This window comes from Sciurus carolinensis, chromosome 8 (assembly GCF_902686445.1).
Source record: "Sciurus carolinensis chromosome 8, mSciCar1.2, whole genome shotgun sequence".
Taxonomy (NCBI): domain Eukaryota; kingdom Metazoa; phylum Chordata; class Mammalia; order Rodentia; family Sciuridae; genus Sciurus; species Sciurus carolinensis.
The window spans coordinates 37,787,130-37,811,730 of record NC_062220.1 but is presented as its reverse complement, the minus strand read 5'-3'; the positions used below and the strand labels follow the sequence as shown (position 1 = coordinate 37,811,730).

At 38.1% G+C, this 24,601-nt stretch overlaps 1 protein-coding gene across 1 annotated transcript in view; it reads left to right on the top strand.

The window, feature by feature from the left end:
• Positions 1-1,805: 1,805 nt before the first annotated feature.
• Positions 1,806-24,601, top strand: part of Mdfic (MyoD family inhibitor domain containing) — an 82,987-nt gene continuing 60,191 nt past the window's right edge. The window contains 9 exon segments of the mRNA XM_053743436.1: positions 1,806-2,008; positions 2,056-2,350; positions 2,352-2,394; positions 2,397-2,483; positions 2,759-2,837; positions 2,839-2,954; positions 21,530-21,547; positions 21,550-21,618; positions 21,621-21,650. Coding sequence (XP_053599411.1) covers positions 1,806-2,008; positions 2,056-2,350; positions 2,352-2,394; positions 2,397-2,483; positions 2,759-2,837; positions 2,839-2,954; positions 21,530-21,547; positions 21,550-21,618; positions 21,621-21,650 — 940 coding nt within the window.

Sequence of the window (24,601 nt, the reverse complement as noted above, 5' to 3'; positions counted from 1 at the left end):
AAAATCCTGTACACTAGCTCTTTTGAATACATAATTTATTGTTGTCAACCACATTTGCTCACTGTGATGGATTGTTGGAAGTTACTTCTCTATCCTGCTGTACACCTGTATCATCAACCATTTTCTGGCCATCTCTTCTTCCATCTATCCTTCCCAGCATCTGATATGCACTGTTGTATTCTCTTCTTCTATAAGAAGAGTAGTTGAGATTTGGGTGTGTGTATACATATGTGTGTGTATATATATTTATTTATTTAGTTGGTTTTATAGTTCAGGGGATAAAATTCAGGGCCTTGCACATGCTAGGCAAGTGCTTTGCCCCTCAACTACATCCCCAGTCCAACAGTTAATATTTTTTAAAACATTTTCTACATAATCTGACATTCTTCAAATCCTTTAGAATGACCATATTAAGTCCTGATAAAGAACCTTTCTTGACAATTTCTTTTATCATTATTACTTTATGAGGCAGTCAAAGCACAGATTTACTAACTTGCTCAAAGTCACACAAGAGCAAAATACAGCATTTGATCATCTTGGTGATTCTACAACACAGCTTCTCAGTTGTTCCTAAAATTTTTATTTTTATTTTGTTTCTTCCCCATTAAAGTGTAAGATGATTGAACTTAATTGAAGGAGTATTTGCTGAATTACCCAGCACATGTGCAGCATTAAGTATAATATTAAATTAAATTAACAAATATTCATCCCTATGACTTTCTAGAACTTCCTGATGTTCCTGGACTGTAGCATCTTCATGAGAGAAATAAGAAAGTGCAGCAAGGAGATATATAGTGAAAGGATAAAACAGAATTTTCCAGAGTAACTGCTTTGTAGCCAACTCCTTTGAGGACAGAGTGTGCCGCAATAGACAGTGAGTCTTCCCATACATTCTTTACCAGTAATGCAGTCATCATCCAAATTGATCTGCTTCCAACAGATTCCAAATAGTACAGGCCTCTACACAAGTTTTCAGGAGAGTAAAGGCATTTTTATAACACAGTTTCTGAAATCTCCAAATTTTAAAAAAAGGGGATTTGTTAACTATAGATCATTTACCAAAATGTCTTTTGGAGAGCAAGAGCATGGGCCTAAAGAATCTTCAGTCCAGTGTTTTCAGGACAATTGAAATCAAATTTAAATGCACTGACTCTTTAAAGGTAAGAAATGGATCTTTTCGATCAATTGTAATACAAAGTTCAATGTTTTTTTTGAAGAAATAAAATTCCTGGGATGCTTACTATTCGTGATATATATAGAAAGAAGGTGAATCAAATGTACATTTTCTTCAATTTTGGTAACATTGCTGATTCCTCTCTAGTCTTAGAGTTAAAAACTGAATTGAGTTCAGTCGAGGTTTTGTAAACTGAAATTTGCATTTCTCTCACAATGAAATAAAGAGCAAAAGTTATCTGAATATATTATTCAAGTACTTTATATCTGCAAATTACTTTACACTTGTTATTATTGGCTCATGGGATAAAGCTACCATCAGAACGTTTCATTGACAAATGGAGAGTTGATGAGTATTTTACTTTACCACTAGTGTTATCTCCCCACAAGATGCCAGCGGTCCAGTGAGGAACGTGTTCTGCAATTGGTCAGACTGGGGACCTGCTAGGGCGTCCTCAAGGGTTGTCATCTTGCTCGACTAGATGTCTCCACTGGAATCATGCAATCCTAACTGGTTTTACCTGTTCATGGGTCCTGTTTGAGCAAAATGAAAAATAAGGCTAACATCAAACGCTCAACTGGAGCCAAGATTTCAAATTCATGCGTTCCCTATCCCACCAGGAAAGTCAGATATGTGGACCCCTACCCCGTTTTCCCTTGTCCATCTTAAAGATTTCTACTTCCCTCGGGGCATTCCTATAGATTGTCGGTCTGGGGTCAGGATTGAAACGAAGCGTAGGGGTGACATTCCCGGCAGAGTAGGGGGAACGACTGGGCAGTCAGAAAACTGCTCACTGTCTCCTATTTCCCAGTACCGGGTGGGCCCAGCGCTGGAGTGAGGAGCACGCGCCAGCCCTGTCCGTCTTTGGCCTCCTGACCCAGACAGCTCCGGGCGCGAGGGAGCGCGCGGCAGATCCCGGGGCCCGCTGCCAAGAGTTCGAGGCCTCCCCGATCCGGATGTGATGAAAAGGAGCAACAGAGGGAGAAGTGTTTGAGGAGTGTAGGAGTGGTGGAAGGGGGGAAAGAGAGACAGAGGGGGGCAAAAGTCCTCGTCGGAGAGGAGCTGGCCAGAGTGAGCTGGCTGGAAAGAGGGGGCGGAGTGCGCGAAGTCAGAGCCGCCGCTGCTGCCGCAGTTGCCGCCACTGCGACGTCTGGGCTGAGCCCTAGGGAGGCGGGAGGGACGCGCAGGGGCGGCAGCCGCTGTCGTCAGGCCACCGGGGCGAGATGCGGCCGCTGCCGGAGCCTCGCTAACTTTCCGGGGCGGAAGAGGAGTCGGAGGAAGGGGCTTTGAGCACGGGGGGGATGCCGAGGTAGGTGGTGGTCTGTGGCCGGGACCAGGAGGGGTCTGACCCGGTCCCCCAGCTTCTCCCCTGCCCGATCTCTCTTCCTACAGCACCTAGTCACCCCCCGGACTCCGCCGCTGTCACTCGCACTCTGAACAGTTTTCCTCGCTGGTTTCAAATCAAAACTTCCCCGGGGTGGAGTTTGAGGGAGGGAAGCGGAGGGGGAGGGAATGTCCCGCAGGCGGAGTGTGCTCTTCTCTAAAAACATTTTTTTTCTTCTTCTTTTTTTTTTTTTCCGCCAGAAGCAGTCAGTTCCCTGCACTCAACACCTAGCAGGCCTTCCTCCGTGCGCCCCGCGGGGCGGCGAGCTAGGCTGCGGCGCGGCGGGCTCGGTGCAGCGGCCCATGTCCTGCGCGGGCGAAGCCCTGGCTCCCGGGCCCGCGGGGCCGCAGCGCGCGGCCGAGGCGGGCGGCGGCCGGCTGGGCTCCCCGGCCCAGGGTGAGTGCGCGCTCGCAAGTTGTGAGCTTCCTTTTCATTGTTGCATTTGAAAGTTAGGTCCCCCGTGTTCTGGTGGGTGGTGGTTTGGTGCTCTGAGGACCGATTCGCATCTCGTAGTTGTGAACTTTTGCACAGTTCGCGTTATTCGAGCGAGTTCGCCCAGGATTCTTGCCCTAGATCAACAACCGGATAGGAGGGCGGGATCGGCTGGTCCCTCCACTCCCCTTTCCTTTGGTTGCGGAGAAACAGGATGACAGGATTGCTTGCCTTCCTTAAGCATATGCATTTCTGGGCCTAAGACTCAGAGGTGTGGGCTGTGAAGCACTTCTCTAGGTGTTCCCAGTCCTGGTGTCCTCAGACTCAGGATGGCCTCCAGCTCCCGAACAAGCATGCGCTCTCCTTCTCATCTGTTTCTTGTGGGCTACTCCTCAACCCGGTTGATAATCCAGGTTTCTGTGACCAATTACTTTGGAATGACTCCTGCGTATGTTTTCAATAATTGTTTTGTTTTGAAATAAACAAGTTTTTAAACGAAACCTTTTCCAAGAATGAATTAGCTCCTTTGTGTTCTTCCAAAGGGGAAACACTCCTGTTTCTGAGAAACTTCCATAACAAGCTTTTAAGCAAGTTAGACGACATCTTTCTTCTCTTAAAGGTAATATGCCTAAGGTTTTCATTGGTGACAGAGCAAGGGTTTTACATTTCTTTTACATTTTTCTCTGAGGACGTTCCAATGTAAAGGGTTCTGAGACTGATAAGCACTAAATAATTTTCAGGGACTCAAAAACATACTGTATACTCTTGACTTTAAGCATATCTGATAGCTAGCCCCTGCCCCCATAATAATGTAATGAGCTTCTTGTTGTTGTTTTTTTTTTTTTTAAGTAGCAAAAAATGGAAAAGAAGAAGTTAATATTCAAGCCACAGTAGATAAAAGCAGCAAACATCCATGGTTAAATTAAAATGTTCTGGCATCCAGGGCTGTTAAATTGAATTACGTTTATCATTTTGCTTTGAAAGAGTGACTCATTCTTTCTAAACAGAGAAAATAAAAATGATTAGCTGCAGAAAAGCAGAGAACTCGAATGATAAACATATGTTTTCCCAGAAGCAGCCCATGTTCTACACATTGTATTGTCAACACAATCATTTTCCTGTCATTAGGCATGCCCTCAGTAGTCATATCTACTCATTGATGGGCTGTTTATGCTCCCACTTGAGCTGTTAATCACTATTGTTAAACAATGCTTATGTCAAAAATCAACATCAAACACCCAAGGAAAACAATTTGATTTGGAAATAGTTAATATGTGCCATATCCAACTTTAATAGTATGCATTTTAAAAATCAGCTGGAAGAATCTGCAGTAATACTTAATGCACCTGTGTTATGCAAAACTGTCTGGTGTCACATGATCTGACTTTAAGAGGCAGGGCATCTCAAAGGCCTGAGGTAGAACCTTTGCTCCACACAGCACACAGTCTCTTAGACTGGAAACTTGCAACATATTGTACTTGAAAATCACCTGAACTTCAGGAACATTATTGTACACTGCCTTTTTTAAAAAAATAATTATTACTATTAGTTTAATGTGAAAACTTTTAAAAATAGAGATCTATTTAATTATAGATGTAAGGTTGATGTTTTAAAAAAGAAAATCTTCAATATCTACTAAACAATTGTATTTTGAACAGGTAGATTTCCATAAGGTGTATTTAAAAAAATTTATTTTGGAGTGAGTAGGTAGGAAAAAGCTTCAAGATATAGTTTCCCAGCATCAGGTTGGTAAAGACATTTGTGAAACTTTTCTTGAAATCCACTTGCCTCTTAGGCTTTTCCTCAAGTTCTTCTTAGCTTCTTCTTTGTCCTTGAAGTATCATCCTTTCTAAAGAACAGTTTGATAATGCTCTTGTAGGAAGTTGATGCTTAGTTAATTCAAACTTAATTCAAAAATTCTATACATTAAAGTCAGTGAGAAAAACTGAATGTTTTAAGAAAGTTAACAGAAAATGTCATTTCATGAAGGACATGAACTATCTTTCCATGAAAAATTAAACAAATGTGCAAAGTATGAACGTAAACATAGTTGGCTTCTACATATCCAGTATTTTACAAAGAGCTATCCATATTATACCCCAAGACTTAGGGCCTTAAAATTGGAAATTTAGGGATCTACAAGTCTGCACTCCCCAACAAATAAAGGATTCCATTCTATGTCCTTTCAGGTGGGTGTTGAGAATCCTACAGTGTAGCTCCTACTTTTTCAGACTTAGGAGTTAGAAAAGTTTTCCTTTTTGAGAGCAAAACTCTGTTTCTTAAAATGTTCCACCTTTTTGTTTTGTTTCTGAAAGATTTGCTATTGCTCAGAAAGCATTAGAAAGCATGGAAATCTCCCCTGTGTATTTCAAAAATTGTTATAGAGCAGGGACATGAGCTCACATGCTCCAGGCTGTAAGAGGGAACCGGGACAGGTGTCAGACAATAGGAAGTCGTGGGATTTCGGGGGACTGGAGAGCTCATGGGCCAGGAGGCCGTACTCCTTAGTTCTAACCAATCATTGCCATGTAAATTAATAACTTCTGATATTTCAGGAGATATTGGAAGTTGGATTTTTTATGTATCATCTCTCCATTTCTAAAACTTGCAAACTAATTAAGTCTAATTTTTGTGCAGGTCAAACCAAACAACTACAACTATAGGCTATGTGACCTGTCAGGAGCTGATTTGTTATCTGTATTACTGAAAATAGAAAGCAAACAGGAGATTTAAAATGATTTCCCTTTTTATGACTAAGTATTTTTGCTTTTTGGTTTTTTTTTTTTTTTTTTTTTTTTTGGGTAACATGGGTTGAACCCAGGGGTGCTTAACCACTAACCCACATACCCACCTTTTTTAAATTTTGAGACAGGGTCTCATTAAGTTGCTTAGTGCTTTGCTAAGATGTTGAGGCTGGCTTTGAACTTGTGATCCTCCTATCTCAGCCTACAGAGCTGCTGGGATTATAGGTTTGCACCACCACACCTGCCTTATAACTGACTTTTGAAATATTGAGCTGCCTTCTTATGTGAAGCTTCAGTTCAAATGCCTTGATAGGTGAAGAACAATTTGGGCCACACTGAATTCTAAGACAGAATGGGTCTGCTATAGGCAGTTCCTCCAATTTTTTTTCTTTTTTGAGAAATACTTTAAAATTCATTGTGTTATCAAACAACATTGAAAATCTAAGTGTGCATTGGTGCAATAGTTACTAGAAATCATATAGTTGAAGAGACTTGTAATTACTTGCTTCATTCATACATTTGTGACTTACAACTGGAGGGATCTTTAGAAATAATTTAGTAGAATGTGTTCATTTTTTAGGTGAAGGAAAGGACATCCAAAGTATTTAAGTGACTTGCCCAAGGTCCCACACACAGTAGCAAGAAATCAGGTGGAAGCACACATTATAAAATATGTGTCATTATGATGAATGTGGTGAAGTAGAGAATCAATACAACTTTTTCATCTGGGGTAGATGCATCACAGTTAATAGGCTTTGGATATTGTGAATCACTTGAGCCTGTTTCTGTCCCCGCCCCCACCACATCGCATTTGCTAAGATGTAGACTGTTGGACTCTGAGTGCTGGAATATACTTTAATGTGATAATGTGTGATTTAATGCACTCTTCTCTCTTGGGAGAGTCCTCTGAGACTATTAGGCGGACTTTTCATAGCAGGATGCAAAATGCCAGTGAAGTTAATTAAAAATAATCTAAAATAGAAGCTAGGGAGAGAATCTTCAAGTTGAAATTACATAAGAAGAGCTTTGACTTAGAAGCTTAACTGAGTTGTCAGGAGTTTATAGTGGCTAATCAGATTTCCTTTTTGGGAAGCCTGTTTATTTCAATTTATATAATGTATGCTTATGCACATCAGTATTATTCTACTTTTGTCATATTGTTTTATCCTTTTCAAGATGGCGTTTCCCAAAATGTGCCGTCTTTGGACAGCTTCTATCCCTGGTCCTCAGCTGGGGAAGATTTTGCCCTCCAGGAGACATCTGCCTCTCTCTGGAGACACAGTCTAGTAGTCCTGATGGGTTCTGGTGTGTGTTCCTAGTAAGTAGGGACCAGGAATGCTGCTCAACATCCTTCAAGGCATGGGCTAGGACAATCCCACATCCAAGAATGATCTGGCCCCAAATGTCATCAGTGAACAGTGCCCAGCTGGAGAAATCCTGCTCTCCTGTCTCTTTCTCTTTCTTTCTCTGTCTACAGACATCTTTTGCTTTACTCTGGCCTTACAAAATCAGATTCTCTAGGGGTGTGAGACCAAAGAATCTGCATTTGAACCCCAGGAGTTCCCTAATTCTGGTTGAGAATTGCTAATTTGGAGGCAAATAATTGTAAAAAGACATGTATTGATGAATTTTATGAACAGAATAATCCTTTTATTTTTATTTTTTGGAGGGGAAAGTCTTTCAAAAGTTCTAAAACAATTCCCTTTTCATCTTTCAAAATTTAAATTGTATCACTCCAAGTAAACTCTCTGCTGATTCTCTCCAAAAATTTTGCTATATATCCCATTTCATCCTCAAAGTAGTTCTGAGAATTCATCCTCAAAAAGCCATTTCTTTTCAAAACAATATGTACTAAAATAAAATATATTTTGAACATGAGAAACACAAAGTCAAAGTTAAAAATCATGAGATAATAAATGAGATTTTAGTACTTTCTTTCACCACCTCAGTAGATATTCTTGTCCTGCTATATCCTATGCTTTGGAGATCTCAGCATGTGACAGTCCTCAATATTCACCTGAGTTGTGTTCATTTGCAATTTGGACTTTTGGAACCTGGATTATGCTTTCTCATAGAAACAGTGATAAATTATATTTAGCTCCATAATAAATCTCAAAAGATTGTTGGAATTAAATTTTATTAAATTTTTATGCTTATAATGGTAAATCCCAGAGAAATTAGTATTGCAATACTGACAGCCACGTATAAATAACCAGGAACAAAATTAAACTGAACAGAAGCTGGTTTAAAACACTTTTGAATATGAGTGATTGAAAAAGGACAGGCTTAATTAGAAAAATGGAGGGAGACTTGTCTGGATTTGGAAGAGGATTCGGACCATTTTCAAGCACCTTACAACTTTTTTTATTTGTCAAGGAACTAATGTTCACTTTATAAGTTTAGTTCTAGAAGTGGAAGGTTTATCAGAGTGGCAAATTCATTCCTGAAGAAAAGAATCGCGTGAAGAAGAGACGAATGTAACTAGGAAAAAAACTAATAGGTGAAGGGAGCAAGGTGGGGTGGAAGATAGGAAGGAAGGAAGGAGTTACATTTAAGAACGCATTTGGAGAGTTGAGCTGTCAGAGTGAGGACTGTACAGAAACATTCTAAGAGGTAACACAGTGCGACCTGAGCCTGTAGCTGGCTTGTGTAGGAACAGGTACTAAAATAGAGGCAAAAAAGTGCGATGGTAGTACTTGGGAGAGAAAAAGCACCTTTAGTGCTTTGGGATTTAGAAGAGCCTCTGGGAGAAGTTTTAACTCGAATTAGGCTGGTTGTAGGACAGCCCCGTGGAGATGGATGGTAGAAAGCAAGACTTGAAATGTCAGGTACTGCACTAAGAACATTTTATGGTCCATATGGAGGAGCAGAGAATGAAAGCAAAGATAGGGAAAACATCAGTTTCAGGAAACAGAGGAGCTGGTATTTTTTAATGTATAAAGCAACATTTCTCTTGTTGGCAGTGGTGAGCCATTGAAGTTTCTTGAGAAGGGGGAAGTTCAAGACCTGATATGTGTTTTTAGGAAAACAAATCTGGTGGCAGTTGGAGGAAGGGGCAAGATTAGAAATGGCAATCATCAAGAAGGCCATTACAGTGGACTGACAAAAAAGTAGAGGACCTAGGGCAGCACCAGTCAGAGTAGAACTGAGGAAATGAATTTAGGAACAACAGCAGGAGCAGCATAGAGCTCTAGCCAGTTTCAAGGGCCTCTTTGGGCATCAGTTTTTACTTGATCATCTTTGAATTGCCTGAGATTCACATTGCTCACACTTTGATGAACTGACTTGATATCATTGGGTAAAATATTTAATATGGGAGATGGTGGGCAGATAGAAATGTAAGGTAATGTGTCAGTTTGCTTTGTAGCCTGAGTGGAAACAGAGAAGGAGCTGTTGAATCTTTATTTTTTATTTTTTATTTATTTTTGTACTGGGTTGCTCAACCATGGAACCACATCCCCAGACCTCTTTTATATTTATTAGAGACAGGGTCTTGCTGAGTTGCTTAAGACCTCACTAAATTGCTGAGGCTGGCTTTGAACTTGCAATCCACCTGCCTCAGCCTCCCGAGCTTCTGGGATTACAGGTGTGCATCACTGCACCCCACTTGAGTCTTTTGATTAGGTTGATTTCAGGGAACTTATCCTTAGCCATGAGGGCCAATAGACAGGTGGAAATGAGGATTTGTAAGAAGGACAGTGGTGAGGGTAAGGCAAGAATTTACCACCAGGGAGCTGATGAGTGGGCACCAGAGTGAGGGAGAAGACTGAAGACTGAAGTTTGGGAATGGCTATGCTTTAGGAAGGAATAGCCAAACGACAACAACAAAACCATAAAAAGAGTTCCCAATGATTCCTCACAGAAGTCTTGGATATTTGGTGTTTATGGAATATAAGAAAAGTTGTCATTGTTCAAAAGAAACAGGTGTTAGGAAGGCTTCTGTTGGATGGGTGGAGTGAACACTCTCCCTACACACAAATGGGAAGAAAGCCAGGGGATCTGAAGGTAGACCAAAGGTGACAGGGAGAGGGGTGGAAGGATGGCACTCCGAGTTTTTCCTTTTTTTGTAACTTTAAAAAATATTTTTATTTTATTTTATTTTATTCATTTATTTGTACGTGGTGCTGAGGATCTAACCCAGTGCCTCACAGGCGCAGGTAAGAGCTCTGCCACTGAGCTACAGCTCCAGCCCAGCTGTGGGTTTTTGTAATGGAAAGAGTACGATTCTTGAAGGAATTCTTACCAGTCTTTGGAAAGCGGGGATGTTTCCCTTTGAGATGGTGCTGGGAGAAAGCGATTGGTGATGATCTAGAAAAAAATCTGATCTAAAAAGAGAAAGAGACTATGAAGAAGGCCTCTATCTTCTTAGTGAAGGAGATGGTAACATTTCCTGAGAGCAAGGGAGATTAGGATGAGTGGAGAGGCTAGAGATGTGGAAAAGATTTGGAAGAGTGGCGAATTTAAGAGGGAGTCAATTGGGGGCAAACAGGGCTGCTTAGTAACACTCAGGGCTTAACTAAGAATGAATGGCATGAATTCCAGTGGATATGGGTTGGCTTGGTTGATTGCCATTCTCAGAAACAGCACATGGGAGCTTGGGAATAGAAGCAGAGAGGATGGATTTTGGAATTAGCACAGGGTTGGAGGTTGGCAGGGTGGAAACAATGTGAGGACAAAGGATGAATATCGCGCATGTGTGGGAAGACCCTGTTTATAGTAACTGACCTTGCTTTCCAGGCTGGGTAAGGGAGCCAGAGAGCCCAAGAATGCAAATGGCAGTCTAAGATTTATGGTGAGCAAAGATTATGCTTGTTTGCTGGTTTGGTCAGTCCATAGATAAGGATTTAATATATACGATCCAGTGACCTTAACAGGGCTGCTATGGAAGCCATGGAATTTTTGGGTGTGTAAGGGCTTTTCCTGTTTCTTTGAACCCTGTTTCCTGGATCTCGTGGAGGTGATTTCATGGAAAGAAGGCCTAATAACAGAATGCAGTTATTTTACTAGTATTATATTTTTATAGTCATAAAAGATTGGGGGAAAATAAGGAAACATAAATTGACACAATCTAAAGTTATGCCATTTCAAATGGAAGATTACTTAGAACAATAACAAACAACAGAAAAGTTCAATCAAATTGTTTTTCAGAGATAATGTAAGTATTCCCCTATATAATGGCAGAAGATAAATCAACTGATTTCTGTTGCTACTTCTACAAATCTTTATTCAGTTTTTATTAAGGGCAGACTGATTCTGACTGTCTAGAGATTCAGGGTAGTTTAATGTTGGTGATTCACTGGAGCAGATTGAAGATGGTGCAGCCCTTCTCTCTCAGTGCTGTATATGAGTCAGTGTTTCAGATCGCTCTCTCTCTTCTCCCTCTCTGTCTTGCCAGTAACACTTTACTAAAGTTACTTAAACTCTTCATAATTTCTTTTCACATTAGCATGCATGTCCTGAAAGAGGAAAGCTTTTTAACTTTAAGTCTTTGAAATTGAGTTATGAATTACATTTTATAGGCTCAACTTCTAATTACTTTGGGTTCACTGAGTAGGAACTATGAAAAGAGTGTAACATGAATTCAATTTTGTTTGTGGTTTCTACTTGCAGTCTACTTCTGTTTTCAGATTCACACCCACATGATCTGAAGTAAGATGATTCATATACATGTGCCTTTCTGCCTGGTTTTTTAGTAGTCCAAGGAATAAAGTCTGAAATTAATTTTTATGCTAACACAAATATTTTCCAGTTAAGACATTTGAAAGGGAAAACCCTGTCTTTAAATATGTTTCATGTTTACTATATACATCTACTATGTACAAAGTCTTATGAAGATTAAGAATGTATAATATATGTTGTGCCCATAAGGAATTTGTAAACTAGTTGAGAGAGGATGAAATATGAATGCCTACCAAATTAAATTGCAATCTCTTATTTAAATATCAGTTCAAGGTTACAACAAGAACATGTGACAGATTAGTTGATGGCCAATTGCCAAGGAACTGGTGTTATTCTGTAGCTATTACACGTAGAGGTTGGGAGAGAATCTCAGGATGTGAAGGAGTCAGTTTTGTTGGGCTTGAGCAGCTAGTGACCTCAGCTGAAGAATACTCAGTCTGTAGTTTTTTTTTTTAAATTGTGCAGAGTTGAGTACTAAAAATAAGGCAAGATGTGGTTGAGTACGTGACAGGCACTCAAGGCTAGGTGGCAGAGTGTGAAGGAACAGCCCCCTCGCTTTCCTTTCTTTACTCAAATGCGCAGTCTTACTCTTTTTCCTGACAGATGTGCTTCTGATGTCTGGGGTCTCTATGAACATAGACCTACTCTGTTCTTCTTTCTTTCATCACCCAAGCAACATGCAGGATTTTGGAAAGGTTTTACTGTTTATTTGTCTTTGAAATACAAGGTGAAATTATCAAGCACAGGAAAGGCACAGGAGTTTACAACATAAAATATGCACTATGTGAAATAACTATCAACATGCAAATTAGTGTAATTCTTGATCTAAGGAGCAATATATTCAGTCTTTCTGATGTGAAAGTTAATTCTGATTGGAGAGAAAAGAAATTGAGACACTGGCAGGGGACATGGGAACAAAAGAATAGATTTGGGAGAAATTTGGAAGTTGTTAGTAGCAGGATCTGTTATTAATGTGGAACAGGAAGTAAGGGGTAAATAGAGATTACAGGCAATGCTGATTCTGTAACTACCCTTAACTGAGATGCAAGTCACAGTTGGAGGAACAGGCGGGGAGAAAAGAGCCATGATGAGTTGTAGGGAGGGTAGAATTTCAGTGGCTAAAAGATGGTACCGTCCCATAGGATATATCTATCCAGGAGAGTGGATCTACACATTCTCATGCTAGATGAACTGAAATGTGGAGTTAATGAGATTGCAAAGACTGTGTCAGGAAAGGAGAGCGGCCTGGTGAGCTTAAAGTAGAATCCAGAGAATGCTAGCAGAGTCAGAACCAGGGAGGAGAGATTCCAGAAAGTGTGAGGCTGGGCTTCTAAATTATATGAGAAGTTTCTGGATTGGGCATTTATGAGAATTAAGAAGGACACACCTCTTGACTTCACACCACATCCATATCTATCATTCTGAAGTCTTAAGAAATCAATTTTAATACAATCCTAATTCACTTATCATTCTCTTATTTGTGCTTTTACCTCTATTGGAAATGATCCTCTCCAACCTCTCATTTATTTACTTCAAGTTCAGACTCCATAGTTTTGATATACCTTTATAGATTAAAGCACCCCCTTTGATTTACTTTTGATTTTCACCGGCAGTCATTCTGGTAATAATACCAAATAAGGAGTGTTTCTGTGCTTAATCAGAGAGCCAGAGAAAGTGTTCCTGATCAAATAACTGAGAGTTAACAGAAAAGCTTCTTGAATGGCAGCACTTATAAGAATGGGCCTGTGAAAGACTAAAGATGGGTGTATTGTCATGTTTAAAGGGTAAGATGGTAGAATGAGGCACATAGACTGCTAATTAAGGGAGCTGCATAGTGTTGGTGTCTGGATTTCAGCCACCAGTTATACAAACTCTATTGTGATAGATAGCTTTCTAGATAAGATCAGGAGACTGTCCTGCCTGAGAGTGAATAAAATGTAAAGCATCTGAAAAACCATCAAACAGGGAGGTCATTTAGCACAGGGAAGGTGGAAGAACATGAGCTATTTTTCTTACACAGTGCTGTAGGTGGAATGAGGGTGAACCCTCGTTTTGTTTGATTTGTTTACTTGATTTGATTTTTCAAAGGCAATATATGATGAAACAGAGAAAATGATAGGGAAGTGGATTTTAGCCAAATGTGAGGAAGGTCTCTGAGTAATTAAAGTGGAGTAGTTGTTTCTTCTAAGTCTGTTTCCCTACCCTTGAGGTTTGCTGTTCTTTGGGCTGCTGGGTGATGAACATTTCTGTTTAAATTCATGTCATCAGGTCGTTCCAGGACCAGGAAGAACATAACTCCAAATTCCAGGAGCCTATGAATGTTTAGCTCTAACATGAACATATGTATTGGCTGAGTAAACATAATTGAACCTGGATTTAAGGAGGTAGGAGTTTCTATGTCTGTGGGTCAGTCATCCTGAAAATATATTCTAGCATAAGGAACTTAAGTTTCAGTGTAAAAAGTACTGATGATTAAGATGACTGAGATAATGTGTTCTGGTCCCCTGAATCAGATTGCTGTTATCTAACCTCCCTTCCTTTTTTTTTTCTTTTTTTAAAGTGGAAGTTGCAGAATTTCTCCTCCTCTCCTCGCTTTTTGAGAGTCCTGATTTATTGGGATATATTTTAAACTACTGTGCATTTTGTACCAGTTTTTGTAATTCATATTGAATTGCATGTTCCTATCATTTTGTAATTGTTTTAGACTTCCTTGTGTATGTTTTCCTCTTCCCCAAATCTGTAAACTGATTAGAATCAATGTCTTTTTCTCCCCCATTCTTTTGAATCTAATCACACCCTAAGCTTCTAAATTCATAAGAAGCCCTTCGAAGTAATACATTTTAAATCTTGCTTAGAACTCTCACCACTTTTCAAAATACTGGTAGCAATGAATTAATTAAATTAAGTTGATTGAAGCATTCAATTCATTCAACAAACATTTATAATGTATCTGTAATCGCGTAATAACTTTCTTGTGTTTAAGAAATTATGGAACGTTATGCACATGCTCAATCATCTGTTAAAAATGCTTTGGACATTGAGATTTAATCCATTTTAGAACTTTAGACAAATAGGTTAGTTTTACTTTGTTCCTTAAAGGTCATTAGACTCAAGGGTTTTTTTTTTTTTTTTTTTTTTTTGGATCAGTAAAGAAGTGAAATTCCAAAGCCTCTGGGTCTTCCTGAAAACTGCCTTATCTTTGGTTTTTAAAAGGTTACATTTGGGGAACATTTGTAGAATTTTCACATTTTTCAGCATCTTGGAAAATCCAGATGCAGGGTTTTTATTTTTCCAGAGATTTTTAGTGTCAGATTACTCAAGATTTCATGAATTTAGAAAGCACATAGATTGTAATAATGCTAGTGTTTGGATGGAAGAGTAAAATAAAATTGTTCAAAGCAAATTTGTTTACAGAGAAAGGAAGTATAGAGTTTTGAGCAATAGCAGTGTATTTTTTTTGCAGATTGTAAATGATCTGTCATAGATTATTATCAAATATTTAATTGAAGAATATGAGGCCTAACATATAGAAATCTCCAAATTTATGGAGAAAGAGAGCTACTTATATTCCTTTTGTAAAATATATTTTATACTGATTAAGTTTATGAGGCTTTGTAAAGATTTCTGCCAACTACCATCATTTATATACTCTTTTACTAAGTAAGTAATAAAATATGGATAACAAGTAGAAAATGTATTTGATGATTGGTTTGTGAGCTTATACACACCTTGCCTAGTTCAGCAGAATATTGAGGTGGCTTATGAGAGTACATTTAAAGAAAAGATTAAAACAGAATAATGGAAAAGGTGGATATCCTAGGAGATCTAAGCTTGAGGAAAAAAATCAGAAGGTACAGATGTAGATTCCAGGGTCAGACTCAGTTATTCAATTTTGTTTATAAATTTGAGTTAAAAAGAAAACAATGTTTTTTCTAGAATTATATTGTCAACTAGGAAAAGAAAATAGCACACATTTTCAGAGGAAGCAGAATATTTTCTTTTCCGTCTGGAAAGAGTTCATTTATGCTGTTATTCATATAGGGATTACTAGATGAATACTTCCCTCAACAGCCTCCCTGTGATTTGTTTTTAGCAGGTTTTTAAAAGATGCTCTTTGTCATAAAAATGGATGTAATAATAGTAGCCGTGAGTAGCCTATACTTATTCTGCTTCTAGGCATGATTCCATTTATATCTCCATCCACCTTATGAGGTAAGTACTGTTGTTATTCCCATTTTAAAGATGAAGAGTCTGACAAAGATTAACTTGCCCAAACTCTACATTCTTAGTGGTGGTCTAGGCACCCTGATTTCAGACCCTGTACTCTTCAGCACTACTCTAGTATAGAGAATAACTTAGGAGTAGCATTTCTGTCCCAGAGACCCTAATGTGAATTTAGTTTTATTTATTTTTATTTGTGAATTTAGTTTATTCATCTGGAAGAATTCAGATATCTGAACATCTTATCCCTATTTCTTGGAAAACTGTGGCATGTTCAGAACTTACCTGTTTTAAAGTTCGATCACTTAGGTGTAATAACTTTGACAAGCTCATTTCATCCTGAAGCAACATTCCTAGGTACTTCTCTTACTTCTATTTGTTAAAAAGAATCCAGCTATTGAAGAATATATTTGCTTACTAGAAAATTGATGGAAAAAATATTCATCTTCAATAGTTGAGCAGTTGTGTCATAGAAAAGGTTAAGTTTGCCATTTGTACCTACAAAGGACACAACTAGACGAGTAATAGATTACCCAAAGGCAGATTTATGTTCAAAATAAAGAATAACTTACTCATGCACTGAAATGACCAAGGATAGAATGTGTTACTTGGTGAGGTGCCATTCCTTAAAATTTTGGAGAAGGGCTGAATATTATAGTCCAGCTTTCTCTGCTGAGTGGGATATGAAATAAGCTGAGCTGCAAGATCCTTCCCATCTCATCTCTGTATTTTATCATTTTATTTCCAACTGACTATCTGACTGTGACTTTGTTATCTCATCAGTAAAACTGAGCTACTGCTTTATCCTTATTACATCATTAATGGTTCCAAGATCAAATAATCTATACATTCAAGTCCTTTGAAAACTTCTTAAACTGTACTGTAATTGTAAAAATTCATTATTTTTTTTCTTTCAACAAATGAATTTATGTGACAACTACACATCAAATGTATGACTGTTGTATGGCATATATATCATATAAATATATATTTATGTTACATAAATTATTATCCAGTTTGTTTAAGGCTCTTAAATTTTTCTTTCTTGTTAATCACCATTCAATTATTGGTTCCCCAACTGTCTAAGTGATACTATCAAAGATTTAAATTTGGATAATGCCAGCTAGGTAAAATATTATGGAACTTTAGATTAAGTGGAAGTTCTGTTTACTTGAATCTTTTCCATTCTCCCTTAGCAGGAGTAATCAAGATTGGAGAGGACTGCTACTTACCATTCACGTTCTTATTTAAAAAACAGCAAAAAATGGCTATTGATTATGTAAGATAGAGAGTCATTCCTGACTAGGACATATTGCATTTAATTGATCGTTTAGAACCTTTATATTTTTCCTTTGATTTTTTCTTTTGCCTAATTCATGCTTGACACTTACTTTGAGAATTAACTCAAATCCAATGCCTTACAAAGGCTTTGCTATGATTTGTTCTCCTTCATTTTAAACACACTTCAGCGTGTATAGGAGATTTGGGCTCTATTGTTCAGCCCTGTGCAGAGTCAGACGTACAGAATTTGAGGGTCAGAAAGGCCTCTGCAGTCATGCAGATGAACCCTCAATTCCTGATGAAGAGGATGAAGACAGTGAGGTCCAGTCCCACAGCAGGTCAGCCTTGAGCCAGAATTGTGACCCTGGAAAGTTTTCATTAGCTTTTGTTTTGTAACTGCTTGATTGTTTCATGTGTTGTGAGTGTTTGGTCTCCCAAACTGGAAGATTTGTTGTCAGGATCCAGTCTTTTTCCTCATCCAAACATTCATCCCCATTTCTGTTTCCAGACTAGGAACACTGGAATGTTCACTAGGAAGGCTTTGAGACAGGTTCTGGTGCTGCATGACTACCTTTGCTTAGTATCATTTTTAAAGTGTCTTCCATTTTTATCTTAATATGTAAAACATATTTCTTTTATCCCATCTATTAGCAGAACTGATTAGTATTATAAATAATTCAGGTTTTGTATTCTCATGGTTGTCCTGACATGGAGACAGAACTAAATAGCTCTATATAATTAGATGATTAGATAAAATTTCATTTTCTGATTACTTGGAATCCTGTGACAAGGTGATGAGTAGCAAGATGTGTATCTCAGTATTTAGTATGCTCTTCTAAGATTTTTCCTAAATAGTCGTGTAGTGTTGGAGAAGAGCTTACTTAGAACAGTGTCCCTCAAACCTGGCCATATGCCATGACCACAATTCCATTCCAGCCACCTACCACCTGAATTGGGACCTCTGAGATTGGGGCCTGTGCATCTGCATGTGCTTAAAGAGTTCGGAACAGGTGTTTCTGGTTCAAAGCCAAAGTAAAGAACCCTTGGTTTAGAAAAAGAGCATTGTTGATGATGAAGGTTGTCTTTAAAGAGAAAACTGCTCCATTGGACTGGAGTACCTGTCAGATGTATACAGAGAAAGGTACAAAAGGTGCTTGGCTGAATTCACCTAATTGCCTACAGAGTAGTTGAATTGCAAGTACAGATATCCAGAGTGGAATTGATTAGATTTAGACCATGTTTCTCAATTCAGAAATGACAGAGTGAACCTTTATTGATAAAAGAAATCTGTTGTTAGAAACTGACATTTTATCATCATAATGAATAATGGCTGACCCACCCAGTTTAAAATTGTAATAAAGTTGGTCCTGTGTTTGAATATCATGGTCCCCATCTTATACCTGTTCACCAATTAATTCCTGCTCTCCAGTGCATTTCTTCAGTGATATATGTAAATACCCACCACATAGGGGTTGCCATGTGGGTATTACATGAAACTGAATAGAATATTTTAAACTATTGATAAATAATCTGCATAAATGAGAAAATCATAGAGCAGTCAATGCTCACAATGGTTCCATTTATACAAATAGAGAAAGGGCAGAAGTCAATTTAAGTCTTTACTGGGAACCTTTTCTGAGTCTTGCTTTGGGCTGGTTGTTGAGCATCATAGCAAAAACCAGAGACTAATTTTTGTGCCAAGACAATTTAGTTTTCAAAGGAGGTAATGTTGGATAGACAGATCATATGATGTAATAGTAATTGCATATAATTCATTATTCTTGAATAATGAGAAAGCAATGATAGCTTTTATTTCCCTTTTTGACTTCAAAGGACACTGAAGATCATCTAATTCTCGAATTACTCAGATAAGGAAAACTTAAAAAAAAAAAGTGTGATAAACCATCCCTTGATAAAAATTCAGAGTGGGAAGAACTTTGTTTTCCCCCTCGTAGGGGGTTCCATAATTGTAAATTCATGTGTATATGGGCCACATGGCATTTTCATTTATTCAGGGGAGAGTCGAGAGGGTCTGTGTTCAGCACTCGAATATTGGACACGATTCAAATATGAGTCAAGTGTGTCTAGAGGCTCTATTCATACCTATTTTCTTTTAGTCAGCAATGCTTCATAATGCCTTGGTTTCATGAATTAATTTTAATGGAATTAAACTTGAACAGCTCAAAATTATATAATTAATTTCATTCAGCTTCAATTAAAGTTACTAATTGAATCAAGCCTACTAGCATGACACCTGGCGGCAGTCAGCTACATGACAGTAGCAGGGAGCATGTGGAACTCTGCTGATGAGTTAGTTCATGTGTGCTACTGAGTTTGTATAAAAATCTCTTTTATTGATAATCTCAGAAAGGCCTTGAGTTGACTGTAGCAGTGGAAGATTTCTGGTGTTGTTTAAAAGAGTACAGATTTTAATTGAAACTAACACATCTCATGAAGATTACAGTTTCTCTGTGATAATGCTAAGTAAATGTTACGTAAATCTAGAACATATTGGTTTAGCATGCTTTTAATTTATTTTTACTGCTGTTTGAATATGGTTTCACTTTCTAAAAATACTCAGAATCGAAGACCCTCTTTTTCTTTTTTTTCAGCCATGGGAGGTCTTTGGATTTAGTCCTAAGTTCATGTCCATCTATTTTCATGTGTTGAAATATGTTTCGTGGCAGAACTTTTCAATTGTTGTGAAATCCCCATGGTACATGAGAAGTTTTTGCATGTGCAGAAATTTTTTCCTTCCACTGGAAATGTTAACACGGTTGACTAACAACTTCTGTTTGAATCTCTTTCCTTTCTTTGCTTCCATGGCTTGACATCATCCTGTTTCTCTTACTTCTCTAACTTCTTCCTAACTGCACTGACTGTTCTTGGTACTCTTCTAATAGATTCGCTCTTCTGGTGAGGTTAGTTTGAAAAGGTTAATTTGAAAGGTACAATAGTCTAGGAAGATGATTGTTTCTAACTATGTCTTTTTCTTTCTTCTTTTTTTCTGGCTTGCATATTCAAAAACCCAGTAATGAATTCATCTGCTAGATTTTCACCTCCATGAAGGTCTGGGCGGGTCACATAATTTGTTGTATTCCCTTCACCTAACACAGTGCCTAAACATCTGCTAGATACTGTGCACATGCACACACACGCACACACACTATAAATGAATTCTCCTAATCTCCAGGTTTTCCCCATTCATATCCACACCAAGAACTGGTCATCTCAAACTCCATCTTTGTGCCTATGTATACTTCCAGTTACTTTCTCATATTAATCCCTTTTTCCATCTTGGTATTCAATTAATTAAGTGCTCACTGACTTCTATAGGAACTTGCCAAGTTTCCCTTACTCTTTTCTCCCTCTTAGATGTATCTATTCTCCAGGAATTCTCAAGGACACAAGTGTACTGGAATCATCTGAGTGAAGACGGTTCTCCTGCAATTGAAATGGAATTGGTGGTGGTGGCCCATGGATCTGCTTGAGGGAAAAAAAAAAAAAAAAAACAAAACTTTCCAAGTTAATAAAGTGCAACTGGATTGAGAACCCAAATTTGGTGTGCACAGATTTGTTAATCTTCCAGATATGTGACTTTGCTTAGAAATTTTATAAAATTTCACTGGTTACTTAGGTTATTTATCATGTTTTTGAATTAGATATAGATTTCTCATTTTAGCATTTAAATATCTATGTCTCTAATCAAACTTTTGTAATCTTACCTCCTAACGTCTCCTGAAAGCACTAATAGTCCAGAGAGTCAAAATCATTTGCCCAAGTGTCTGCTTTTAGAATTTGCCCATGCTATCTATCCTTCTACCTTTCTCCCATCGGTACTTATGAAATCTTTCTAATTTTTTGAAGACCCTCCAACGTGCACACTTTTCTAGACCATCTTTCTTGATCTCTGAATCCTGATGTGTTTTTTTCCCTCTTTCAAATTCTTGAGTGCTCTGGACCTTTCATAGCATGCATTTTACCTTGTGTTACAGGTTGTTGTTTTGTTTGACCTACATTTCTCATAAGACTTTGCATTTCCTTACCTATTTGGCTTTCCCTTGAAAATTCCTGAACCCGCATATGAACCTCTCCTGCGCAATACCCTCCTTCTTTGAGGATGCCTTATACTTGACCTTTTCCCTAAGTTTTCTACAGGAAGAACTGTGTGCTTGCTTTCTGCTTCTTCATGCCTCAGTCACTCTCATTCAACTGCAGGCTGATTTCCATCTCCACCATTCTTTGGAGTTTCTTCTCCTTTGATACTTTCCCTAGTGCACCTTACCTGTGTACTCACTTTCATCCTTGATCTAACCTTTCCACATTTCTCTATCAGGGCAGATTACTTGCTATGTTTAAATTATCTGTTTGCTATAATGTTAATAGATTATTCTTTACTATGAACATCTCTATTATCTGTGAGTGGATAGTAGGTACTCAAATAATAAATGTTATTGAACCAATAACACATGCAGTAGCCAATAGAGGTATACTTCTCTTACTTTCTGAAATTATGACAGACTTGGACACCATTTAGAAAAATCTATAAACTAAGAAATTAGAGAAAAGCATATAATGTTCAATGATAACAAATGTATATTCTTTTTTATTTAGAAAAATGTAATAAAGACACAGTGAAAAAGATATAATTCAAGCTACCAATGGCCACTTTACACATGGAGAGACACAAGACCAGACCATTTGGGGGATCCTTCAGGTGGTGAACTCATCAGAAGTAAGTATTCTGTGGAGAAAATTCGAGGACTTGGGGATATGACAATGATAATATGTTCTCCATAAAATGTTCCTTATAATTCTGCTATGAATCTATACATCAGCAAGCAGAGTTTTTCAGAAAGTATTTTCATTAGTATTTTAAATTATAGAGCTAAAATGGGGATATAAATAATGCTGTCAGTTTCCATTTTTTCTTTAGAAAGGAAGAATTGACTTCTAAATACTGGACTCAAAGTTTAGTCAAACTTTGTTCCTTCTTCAGTATTTCCTCATTTCCACTCAGTAGAAATCAGACAACCCTAAATAAATGTGCACTGTGAGACTAAAGAAAGAAAGATGGAGCTGAAGGACAAGTCCTATCTTGATAATGTCATTACAATCCCTGTTTCTGGCCAAATGATTCCAATATTATTTTTATAATTAGTGTTTGAATCACTGTTTGTGTATTTTGTTTTGGTACTCTCTTCCTAAATCACTCCTGTAGAACCTCTACAGAGGCATTGGTATATTTTTGTTTTACTCTGGAATGCCCTGAAATGCCATCATATTTCTTGGGTGCTGTTTAGATTCTGATTCTATAAAGGGTTCTGTATCCTATCCTCTGGAACTTATGTTCTGGTTACTAAATTCCCCCAGGTGAGATGGAGATGCAACTTGCCATGTAATGAGTGATTCCACATAGCTGACATGTAGGTGTAAAGATCAATTCTGTGCCACACTTGGAAGAGCATAGGAGTAATCTTTAGAAATTCTTCAGTTACCCTGTCTCAGTCTCAGTTTTTCAGAGTGGACAGAGAATTCATTTCTGGGAACCAAATGTTGTTTTATTTTATTTAAATTATCTGTTCATTCAACATCACAATGTAGAGACTTTCTTGTGCTGAACTTTGCCTTTACTTTGAAACTTGGGACATTCCTCTTTTTTTTTCTAGAATGCTTAATGCCTGGCCCTAACTGGCAAACAGAATAAAGCAGAACAAATGAATGAACAAGCAAAAAACCCAGAGAGATCGACTTAATAGAAAACAAACAGTAACAGTAAAAACACCAATGAAGGGAATTTCCACTTTTCAAACAAAAACTCTAAAAATGAGTGTATTTAGTTTAATTTTAGAACCGTTTTGGTTTTTTTAGACCCTTTTGTCTTGGAGCAAGAGAGTAGGAAGGAAGGAAATGAAACTCAGAAATCAGTGAGGAGTATGATTTATATAGCTTTTTCCAAAGAATCAAATAAACATTATTTCAAATAAACATTTATCCCAAAACATATATTGTGCCTCTTTTATCTAAATATTGACTCTACTATTGTGAACCCTAATTTTTTGTGAGATACTGACATATATTATCTGTGATTGTCTAATAACCAGAGTTAGTAAAACCTAGAAGAGTCTGAGAGGCAATTTAACTCCACTTGTAAGGAAACATAAATGTTTTTGAATATTTTTGTTGTTGTTGTTGTTTGATAGTAACAGATGACAGAATTTTAAGTGTGTGTTTGTTTCATTTAATTGATTTATTTCCCTTAATCTCTTTTCCTAAGGCCTACAATAGGAAATGTGAGTAAGATCTCTTAGGACAAAAACAAAATACAAATAGTGTTGCATAAGGATGTGGATTGTGTTAATGTGTTAAATTGGTTTGTGCCCTTTGGTGCAGCTTGTTTCAGTCACAGAATTCAAGCCATTAAAGAGAATGGATTTGGGGCTAGGGATGAAACACAGTGGTAGAATGCTTACCTGGAATGAGGAAGGCCCTGGGTTGGATTCCCAGCACTGCAAAAATAAATAAATAAATAAACAAACAAATAAATAAATAAGGGGGAGGGATTTAAAGTGAATACTCTATTGTTTCTACTGATTTAAGTGCACACTGATAAAAAATACTGCAGGAAATAGTTTATTGAGATAATGGTGCTATCTGTGCCATGGGACACTGGAGCATTTGGGAACAAATATTTAGTTTCCCACTAATATGCACTGAAAGAATGCAGAGATAGGGAGATTTATCACCCCCTCTGAGAGGGCTGCTGGGAAAACAGACAGATGAATGGATACACAAAAGATAATGGCCAAAGACCGTAATGCCACTTCAGCTGGAAACATGAGCTGGCAAGCATTTCCAAATATTTGTGGGTGACATCTGACTCTGAATTTGGATTACAAATTTTAAAAACTCTCATTTCTGTTTTTTTCCCAGTCACACTTTTCTAGAAAAACAAAACAAAACTGTATTTTGCTGCATCTACAGGAAAAGAAAAAGATATCTGGATTTGCAGAAATGGAATATTTTATATCCTCTTTAAACCTCACTCTATTCTGGACGCATTTCAAAGTTTAGTATGATGATAGTCTCTGCTATTCCAATTCCCTGACACTGAAGTTTAAGTAGCTGCCTGACTTTCCCTCTTTGGCCTTCCCCACCAAGTCCCTGGCCATCTCTGCCTAATTTAATGTCTGCCTCTCATTTACCCTGAGGTTAGAGGAGATGTGTGTTTTCTTCTTGCTTCAGCTTCTAGCACATTTTTGAGGCCCAGTAAATCTTTTGTAATAACAATGGGCCCTGGAAAGGGAGACTCTGGCTCAGAGCTCCAGGGGGGAGGAGGGGAACATCTGTGGTGAGTCAGGACGGGCTGGCTCCTGTTCCAGGAGTCCTGTGTGGCTCCCTGAGCACCGTGGAAGAGGCGGACAGCTGGCTCTCACGGAATTGATGTTAGTGTTCCCACTGTAGTGTGAGGTTGGCGGGATGGAGGGATCATCAGAAAAATGAGGCCGGCTAGGGTGTGGGAACATTTTCAAATGTACAACCCACTCTTTTTGCCAAGCTTCCATGGGACAGCTCAGCTGCATAAGCAAGAAGTGAAGGAGAGTAACTGTTGAATATGACTGATTTTTCTTTATCTATTCTTAAGCGTGGTTACCAAAGCCTTGCAACTCACATCTCTGTTGTCCT